The sequence below is a fragment of the Panulirus ornatus genome, chromosome 46 (assembly GCF_036320965.1).
Source record: "Panulirus ornatus isolate Po-2019 chromosome 46, ASM3632096v1, whole genome shotgun sequence".
NCBI classification, from domain to species: Eukaryota; Metazoa; Arthropoda; class Malacostraca; order Decapoda; family Palinuridae; genus Panulirus; species Panulirus ornatus.
Window position 1 is genome coordinate 15,902,942 of NC_092269.1, and position 11,214 is coordinate 15,914,155.

At 39.6% G+C, this 11,214-nt stretch overlaps 1 protein-coding gene across 1 annotated transcript in view; it reads left to right on the forward strand.

Moving 5' to 3' along the window:
• The window catches only part of LOC139763320 (glutamate receptor ionotropic, delta-2-like), a 220,533-nt gene that overhangs the window by 170,602 nt on the left and 38,717 nt on the right, over positions 1 to 11,214 (forward strand). The window contains exon 3 of the mRNA XM_071689342.1: positions 743 to 960. Coding sequence (XP_071545443.1) covers positions 743 to 960 — 218 coding nt within the window. The remainder of the gene's footprint in view (positions 1 to 742; positions 961 to 11,214) is intronic.

Here is an 11,214-nt window from a genome sequence, read left to right on the forward strand (position 1 = left end):
ATAATCACCCATCTCTCTCCATCAACTTTCAATTTTACCCATATATATGTGTGTGTGTGTGTGTGTGTGTGGTGTGTGTGTGTGTGTGTGTGTGTGTGTGTGTGTGTGTGTGTGTGTGTGTTTGTGTGTATCTTTTAGCCCTTCAACACTCAAGGATTAATCGCAAGACTTTATTCGTGGCTGCGGGTTACTACAGTTAGGCTATGATACCCCTTAACAGGGAAAAACTATTCTGTAACAAGTAACCGAATACCGTTCATATCACATGCATGAACAATGGTCTGAAATGCCGTTTTCCGCCCCTACTCAAAGAGAAAAGATTTTGATGGTTAGTTACTGCGGTTTTACGCCTATCGATTGCCAATTGCATTATGGACGTTACCGTTACCAACTGTTAAAAACGGTGGAACGCATTTAGGAGTTTCGCGAATATCTTAAGATCAAGCAGGATTTTACTGCGTTCATAGCTTTTACATTCAGGATTATTCCAGGTCAATCAATATACAATATTAGAAATTAAAGTTAATGTAGCAAGAAACCTAAAAACAAGAGAAGGGAATTCATTCTTGACAAGTAGCTTCGATAAAGTCGTCTTCAGTCTGCTGAAGATGTTCCCGAAAGCAGGTGAGATAAATATATTCGTAGATCATCACTTCAATCTTTTATCTTTATCCTTCCTTCATATTTAAAAAACATGTGATATTCCACCTTAACCTACACTTCCGTCGCTACCTCCACACAGACAACTCAGTGTCATCAGGCCGGTGGTGGAAGAGACTGGTGTTGGCAGGCTGGATGATCACGGCGCTGGTGCTCGTGAGAAGCTACGCTGGAAACCTTATGTCTGTGTTGGCTGTGAGGTATGTGAGGCAGCCATTCCAAACCCTGCGTGATTTGCTCGACGATCCCTCTGCCACCATGATATGGCAGATCAACTCCACTAACGTCCAGTACTTTCGGGTGTGTTATGCTGCCTCTTGTTTGTAAATAGATTGACTGTTCTAAGTAATCTATTTAATTCTTGTATCTCCCATGAAAAGGTGATCAATACACGAAAGTGTTATGCGGGGAGGAGGGGGTTGTCATTTCATGTGTGGCGGGGTGGCGACGGGAATTAACAAAAGCAGCAAGTATGACTTTTTAACTTATGTATATATGTATACATATATGTATGTATATGTATTTATATGTTGAAATGTATAGGTATGTATATATGTGTGTGTGTACTTGTATGTATATACGTGTGCATGTGGGTGGGTTGGGCCATTCTTTAGTCTATTTTCCTGCGCTACCTCGCTAACGTGGGAGTTAGGAACAAAGTATAATAACAATAATAATAACAACAATGAAAATAATAAAGAAAATAGAATATATATATATATATATATATATATATATATATATATATATATATATATATATATATATATATATATATATATATATATATATATATATATATATATATATATATATATGTATATATATATATATATATATATATATCTATATATATATATATATATATATATATATATATATATATATATATACTTCCCACGTATTCCCTGCGTGTCGTAGAAGGCGACTAAAAGGGAAGGGAGCGGGGGGCTGGAAATCCTCCCCTCTCGTTTTTTTTTTTTAATTTTCCAAAAGAAGGAACAGAGAAGGGGGCCAGGTGAGGATATTCCCTCAAAGGCCCAGTCCTCTGTTCTTAACGCTACCTCGCTATCGCGGGAAATGGCGAATAGTATGAAAAAAAAAAAAAAAAAATATATATATATATATATATATATATATATATATATATATATGTATATATAGGGAGGTAAATGCAAGAGTTTTGGAAAGAGGGGCAAGTATGAAGTCTGTTGAGGATGAGAGAGCTTGGGAAGTGAGTCAGTTGTTGTTCGCTGATGATACAGCGCTGGTGGCTGATTCATGTGAGAAACTGCAGAAGCTGGTGACTGAGTTTGGTAAAGTGTGTGAAAGAAGAAAGTTGAGAGTGAATGTGAATAAGAGCAAGGTTATTAGGTACAGTAGGGTTGAGGGTCAAGTCAATTGGGAGGTGAGTTTGAATGGAGAGGAACTGGAGGAAGTGACGTGTTTTAGATATCTGGGAGTGGATCTGGCAGCGGATGGAACCATGGAAGCGGAAGTGGATCATAGGGTGGGGGAGGGGGCGAAAATTCTGGAAGCCTTGAAGAATGTTTGGAAGTCGAGAACATTATCTCGGAAAGCAAAAATGGGTATGTTTGAAGGTATAGTGGTTCCGACAATGTTGTATGGTTGTGAGGCGTGGGCTATGGATAGAGTTGTGCGCAGGAGGATGGATATGCTGGAAATGAGATGTTTGAGGACAATGTGTGGTGTGAGGTGGTTTGATCGAGTAAGTAACGTCAGGGTAAGAGAGATGTGTGGAAATTAAAAGAGCGTGGTTGAGAGAGCAGAAGAGGGTTTTTTGAAATGGTTTGGGCACATGGAGAGAATGAGTGAGGAAAGATTGACCAAGAGGATATATGTGTAGGAGGTGGAGGGAACGAGGAGAAGAGGGAGACCAAATTGGAGGTGGAAAGATGGAGTGAAAAAGATTTTGTGTGATCGGGGCCTGAACATGCAGGAGGGTGAAAGGAGGGCAAGGAATAGAGTGAATTGGATCGATGTGGTATACCGGGGTTGACGTGCTGTCAGTGGATTGAATCAAGGCATGTGAAGCGTTTGGGGTAAACCATGGAAAGCTGTGTAGGAATGTATATTTGCGTGTGTGGACGTATGTATATACATGTGTATGGGGGTGGGTTGGGCCATTTCTTTCGTCTGTTTCCTTGCGCTACCTCGCAAACGCGCGAGACAGCGACAAAGCAAAAAAAAAAAAGAAATATATATATATATATATATATATATATATATATATATATATATATATATATATATATATATATATATATATATATATATATATATATATATATATATATATATATATATATATATACATATATATATATATATATATATATATTATATATATATATATATATATATATATATATATATATATATATATATATATATATATATATATATATATATATATATATATATATATATATATATATATTATCCCTTGGGGTTAGGGGAGAAAGAATACTTCTCACGTATTCCCTGCGTGTCGTAGATGGCGACTAAAAGGGAAGGGAGAGGGGGGCTGGAAATCCTCCCCACTCGTTTTTGATTTTCCAAAAGATGGAACATAGAAGGGAACCAAGTGAGGATATTCCCTCAAAGGCTCAGTCCTCTGTTCTTAACGCTACCTCGCTAACGCGGGAAATGGCGAATAGTATGAAAAAAAATACATATATATATATTTTTTTTTTTTTTTTTTTTTTTTTATACTTTGTCGCTGTCTCCCGCGTTTGCGAGGTAGCGCAAGGAAACAGACGAAAGAAATGGCCCAACCCCCCCCATACACATGTACATACACACGTCCACACACGCAAATATACATACCTACACAGCTTTCCATGGTTTACCCCAGACGCTTCACATGCCTTGATTCAATCCACTGACAGCACGTCAACCCCTGTATACCACATCGCTCCAATTCACTCTATTCCTTGCCCTCCTTTCACCCTCCTGCATGTTCAGGCCCCGATCACACAAAATCCTTTTCACTCCATCTTTCCACCTCCAATTTGGTCTCCCTCTTCTCCTCGTTCCCTCCACCTCCGACACATATATCCTCTTGGTCAATCTTTCCTCACTCATTCTCTCCATGTGCCCAAACCATTTCAAAACACCCTCTTCTGCTCTCTCAACCACGCTCTTTTTATTTCCACACATCTCTCTTACCCTTACGTTACTTACTCGATCAAACCACCTCACACCACACATTGTCCTCAAACATCTCATTTCCAGCACATCCATCCTCCTACGCACAACTCTATCCATAGCCCACGCCTCGCAACCATACAACATTGTTGGAACTACTATTCCTTCAAACATACCCATTTTTGCTTTCCGGGATAATGTTCTCGACTTCCATACATTTTTCAATGCTCCCAAAATTTTCGCCCCCTCCCCCACCCTATGATCCACTTCCGCTTCCATGGTTCCATCCGCTGACAGATCCACTCCCAGATATCTAAAACACTTCACTTCCTCCAGCCTCTCACCATTCAAACTCACCTCCCAATTTACTTGACCCTCAACCCTACTGTACCTAATAACCTTGCTCTTATTGACATTTACTCTTAACTTTCTTCTTCCACACACTTTACCAAACTCCGTCACCAGCTTCTGCAGTTTCTCACATGAATCCGCCACCAGCGCTGTATCATCAGCGAACAACAACTGACTCACTTCCCAAGCTCTCTCATCCCCAACAGACTTCATACTTGCCCCTCTTTCCAAAACTCTTGCATTTACCTCCCTAACAACCCCATCCATAAACAAATTAAACAACCATGGAGACATCACACACCCCTGCCGCAAACCTACATTCACTGAGAACCAATCACTTTCCTCTCTTCCTACACGTACACATGCCTTACATCCTCGATAAAAACTTTTCACTGCTTCTAACAACTTGCCTCCCACACCATATATTCTTAATACCTTCCACAGAAAAAAAGGGCAAATGAGAGTTGGGGTGAGAGACTATCAGTAAATTTTAGGGAAAATAAAAAGATGTTCTGGAAGGAGGTAAATAGGGTGCGTAAGACAAGGGAGCAAATGGGAACTTCAGTGAAGGGCGTAAATGGGGAGGTGATAACAAGTAGTGGTGATGTGAGAAGGAGATGGAATGAGTATTTTGAAGGTTTGTTGAATGTGTCTGATGACAGAGTGGCAGATATAGGGTGTTTGGGTCGAGGTGGTGTGCAAAGTGAGAGGGTTAGGGAAAATGATTTGGTAAACAGAGAAGAGGTAGTAAAAGCTTTGCGGAAGATGAAAGCCGGCAAGGCAGCAGGTTTGGATGGTATTGCAGTGGAATTTATTAAAAAAGGGGGTGACTGTATTGTTGACTGGTTGGTAAGGTTATTTAATGTATGTATGACTCATGGTGAGGTGCCTGAGGATTGGCGGAATGCTTGCATAGTGCCATTGTACAAAGGCAAAGGGGATAAGAGTGAGTGCTCAAATTACAGAGGTATAAGTTTGTTGAGTATTCCTGGTAAATTATATGGGAGGGTATTGATTGAGAGGGTGAAGGCATGTACAGAGCATCAGATTGGGGAAGAGCAGTGTGGTTTCAGAAGTGGTAGAGGATGTGTGGATCAGGTGTTTGCTTTGAAGAATGTATGTGAGAAATACTTAGAAAAGCAAATGGATTTGTATGTAGCATTTATGGATCTGGAGAAGGCATATGATATATATATATATATATATATATATATATATATATATATATATATATATATATATATATATATATATATATATATATATATATGTATATATATATATATATATATATATATATATATATATATATATATATATATATATATATATATATATATATATAATACAAACCTCCAACAGCCAGGATCGAACCCGAGACCCCTGTGCAAGAGGCAGGCATGCTAACCGCTATCAGCTGGCTATGTGCGTCTGTTCGGAAATAACCGGTATAGACCCCGTTGCTCACCATTGTGAGACGAAGGGTATTCGAGTACTTAGTATTTCGAATAGTTGTTTCCTATTATACAGTCATATAGCCTAGCGGTTAGCATGCCTGCCTCTTGCACAGGGGTCCCGGGTTCGATCCTGGCTGTTGGAGGTTTGTATGTTCTATGAAGGTGCGCGTTCATATGCACTTTATTCGTATATATATATGTATATATATATATATATATATATATATATATATATATATATATATTTTTTTTTTTTTTTTTTTTTTTTTTATACTTTGTCGCTGTCTCCCGCGTTTGCGAGGTAGCGCAAGGAAACAGACGAAAGAAATGGCCCAACCCCCCCCCCCATACACATGTACATACACACGTCCACACACGCAAATATACATACCTACACAGCTTTCCATGGTTTACCCCAGACGCTTCACATGCCTTGATTCAATCCACTGACAGCACGTCAACCCCTGTATACCACATCGCTCCAATTCACTCTATTCCTTGCCCTCCTTTCACCCTCCTGCATGTTCAGGCCCCGATCACACAAAATCTTTTTCACTCCATCTTTCCACCTCCAATTTGGTCTCCCTCTTCTCCTCGTTCCCTCCACCTCCGACACATATATCCTCTTGGTCAATCTTTCCTCACTCATTCTCTCCATGTGCCCAAACCATTTCAAAACACCCTCTTCTGCTCTCTCAACCACGCTCTTTTTATTTCCACACATCTCTCTTACCCTTACGTTACTTACTCGATCAAACCACCTCACACCACACATTGTCCTCAAACATCTCATTTCCAGCACATCCATCCTCCTGCGCACAACTCTATCCATAGCCCACGCCTCGCAACCATACAACATTGTTGGAACCACTATTCCTTCAAACATACCCATTTTTGCTTTCCGAGATAATGTTCTCGACTTCCACACATTTTTCAAGGCTCCCAAAATTTTCGCCCCCTCCCCCACCCTATGATCCACTTCCGCTTCCATGGTTCCATCCGCTGACAGATCCACTCCCAGATATCTAAAACACTTCACTTCCTCCAGTTTTTCTCCATTCAAACTCACCTCCCAATTGACTTGACCCTCAACCCTACTGTACCTAATAACCTTGCTCTTATTCACATTTACTCTTAACTTTCTTCTTCCACACACTTTACCAAACTCAGTCACCAGCTTCTGCAGTTTCTCACATGAATCAGCCACCAGCGCTGTATCATCAGCGAACAACAACTGACTCACTTCCCAAGCTCTCTCATCCCCAACAGACTTCATACTTGCCCCTCTTTCCAGGACTCTTGCATTTACCTCCCTAACAACCCCATCCATAAACAAATTAAACAACCATGGAGACATCACACACCCCTGCCGCAAACCTACATTCACTGAGAACCAATCACTTTCCTCTCTTCCTACACGTACACATGCCTTACATCCTCGATAAAAACTTTTCACTGCTTCTAACAACTTGCCTCCAACACCATATATTCTTAATACCTTCCACAGAGCATCTCTATCAACTCTATCATATGCCTTCTCCAGATCCATAAATGCTACATACAAATCCATTTGCTTTTCTAAGTATTTCTCACATACATTCTTCAAAGCAAACACCTGATCCACACATCCTCTACCACTTCTGAAACCGCACTGCTCTTCCCCAATCTGATGCTCTGTACATGCCTTCACCCTCTCAATCAATACCCTCCCATATAATTTACCAGGAATACTCAACAAACTTATACCTCTGTACTTTGAGCACTCACTCTTATCCCCTTTGCCTTATATATACATATATATATATATATATATATATATATATATATATATATATATATATATATATATATATATATATATGGACGTTACCGTCCATATATAGAAAATAAAAATATATATATATATATATATATATATATATATATATATATATATATATATATATATATATATATATATATATATATATATTATCCCGGGGGATAGGGGAGAAAGAATACTTCCCACGTATTCCCTGTGTGTCGTAGGAGGCGACTAAAAGGGAAGGGAGCGGGGGGCTGGAAATCCTTCCCTCTCGTGTTTTTTTTTTTAATTTTCCAAAAGACGGAACAGAGGAGGGGGCCAGGTGAGGATATTCCCTCAAAGGCCCAGTCCTCTGTTCTTAACGCTACCTCGCTAACGCGGCAAATGGCGAATAGTTTAAAAAAAAAAAAAAAAAAAAAAAAATATATATATATATATATATATATATATATATATATATATATATATATATATATATATATTTTTTTTTTTAACTATTCGCCATTTCCCGCGTTAGCGAGGTAGCGCTAAGAACAGAGGACTGGGCCTTTTTTGGAATATCCTCAACTGGCCCCCTCTGTTCCTTCTTTTGGAAAATTTAAAAAAAAAACGAGAGGGGAGGATTTCCAGTCCCCCGCTCCCTCCCCTTTTAGTCGCCTTCTACGACACGCAGGGAATACGTGGGAAGTATTCTTAATCCCCTATCCCCAGGGATAATGTATATATATATATATATACATATAATATTTATATATATATATATATATATATATATATATATATATATATATATATATATATATATATATATATATATATATATATATATATATATATATATTATCACATATTTTATTATACTTTGTCGTTGTCTCCCGCGTTATCGAGATAGCGCAAGAAAACAGACGATAGGATGGCCCAACCCACCCACATATACATGTATGAACATACACATACATACACGCACGTACCGATACATTTCACCGTTTGCATATAAATACATACACAGCCATATGCATGTAAACACATATACGTAATTCATACCTGCTGCCTTTGTTCTTTCCCGTCGCCACCTCGCCACACATGAAATGTCAACCCCCCTTCCCCGTATGCGCGCGAGGTAGCGCTAGAAAAAGACACAGAGGACACATTCGTTCACACTTATTCTGTAGCTGTCATTTATAATGCACCGAAACCACAGCTTCCTTTCCACATCCAAGCCACACAAAACTTTCCATGGTTTATCCCAGACGCTTCACATGTCCTGCTTCAATCCGTTGACAACACGTCGATCCCAGTATACCACATCGTTCCAATTGACTCTATTCCTTGCACGCCTTTCACCCTCCTGCATATTCATTCCCCGATCGCTCAAAATATTTTTCACTCCATCCTTCAACCTCTAATTTGGTCTCTCACTTTTTCGTTCCCTCCACCTCTGAGACATATATCCTCTTTGTCAATCTCTGCTCACTCATTCTCTCCATATGACCAAACCATTTCAATACACCCTCTTATTCTCTCTCAAACACACTCTTTTTATTACCTACCACACATCTCTCTCACTCTTTCATTTCATCCTCGATCAAACCACCTCACACCACATATTGTCTTGAAACGTCACATTTCCAACACATCCACCCTCCTCCGCACAATCCCATCTATAGCTTACCATTCGCAATCATATAACATTGTTGGAACCACTATTTCTTTAAACATAGCCATTTTTGCTTTTCAAGATAATGTTCTCGCCTTCCACACATTTTTCAACGCTCCCAAAACGTTCGCCCCCACCACCACCCTGTGACTCGCTTTCGCTCTCAATGTTCCATCCATTGTTAAATCCACTATCAGATATCTAAAACGCTTCACTTCATCAAGTTTCTCTCCGTTGAAACTTACTTCCCAATTGACTTGTCCCTCCACCCTACTCTACCTAATAACCTTGCTCTTATTCACATTAACTCTCAGCTTTCTTCTTACACACACTTTACCAAACTCAGTCACCAGCTTTTGCAGTTTCTCACCCAAATCGGCCAACAGCGATGTATCATCAACGAACAACAACTGACTCATTTCCTGATCCCTCTCATCCACAACTGACTACATACTTGCCCCTTTCTCCAAATCTCTTGCATTCACCTCGTTAACCATCCAATCCATAAAGAAATTAAACACCCAGGGATACAGCACACATCCCCTACCGTAAAACGAGATTTACCGCGAACCAATCACTTTCCTCTCTTCCTATTCGTACACATGCCTTACATCCTCGATAAAAACTTTTCACTGCTTCTAGCACCTTGCCTCCCACATCATAGGCTCTTAATACCTTCCACAGAGCATCTCTATCAGCTCTATCATATGCCTTCTGCAGATCCATAAATGCTACATATAAATCCATTTGTTTTTCTAACTATTTCTCACATACATTCTTTAAAGCAAACACTTTTGAAACCACAATCCTCTTCCCCAATCCGATGCTCTGTATATGCCTTCACCCTGTCAATCAGCACCCTCCCATATGATTTCCCAGGAATACTTAACAAACTTATACCTTTCTAATTTAAACACTCACCTTTATCATATTTCCCTTTGTACAATGACACTATCCATTCATTCGTCCAATCCTCAGTTACTTCACCATGAGCCATACATACATTGAATATCCTCATCAACCAGTCAGAACACAGTCACCCCCTTCTTTTAATAAATTCCACTGGAATACCACCCAAACCCGCTGCTTTGCTGGGTTTCATCTTTCGCAAATCTTTCACTACCTCTTCTCTGTTTACCAAACCATTCTCCCTGACCCTCTCACTTCGCACAACACCTCGACCAAAAAACAGTATATCTACCACCTTATCATCCAACACTTTCAACAATCCTTCAAAATACTCACTACATTTCCTTCTCACATCACCACTACTTGTTATTACCTCCCCACTAGCCCCCTTTACTGATGCTCCCATTTGTTCTCTTGTCTTACACACTTTATTTACACCCTTCCAAAACATCTTTTTATACTCCCTAAAATTTAATGATAGTCTCTCATCACCACTCTCTTTGGCTCCCTACATGCGAAGTTAAAATACAAGGAGGGGAGGGATTCTAGACCCCCGTTCCCACCCCATTTAGTCGCCGTCTACGACACGCGGGGGATACGTGGGAAGTATTCTTTCTCCCCTATCCCCAGGGATTATGTTAACTTTCTAAAAGGGAAAAGAGAAGAAGGAATCATACGGGGAATGCTCATCGTTCTCGAAGTCTCAGATTGAGGTGTCTAAATGTGTGTGGATGTAACTAAGATAAGAAAAAAGAAGAGATAGGTAGTATTTTTGCGGAAAGGAGCCTGGATTTTTCGGCTCTGAGTGAAACGAAAATCAAGGGTAAAGGGGAATAGTGGTTTGGGAATGTCTTTGCAGAAAAGTCAAGTGTTGGTGAGAGTACAAGAGCAAAGGATGGAGTAGCACTATTCCTGAAACAGTTTTGGGAGTATGTGATAGAGTGTAAGAAAGTAATCTCTAGATTGATATGGGCTAAACTGAAAGTGGATAGAGAGAGATGGATGATTATTGGTGCCTATCCACCTGGTCATGAAAAGATCATGAAAGGTAAGTGTTTTGGGAGCAGCTGAGTGAGTGCATGATTTGAAGGCAAAGGAGGGTAATGTGGTAGTTGAGGGTGTAATTGGTGTACATGCGGATTTCAGTGTTGTAAATGGAAATGGTGAAGAGCTTGTAGATTTGTGTGCTGAAAAGATCTGGTGAC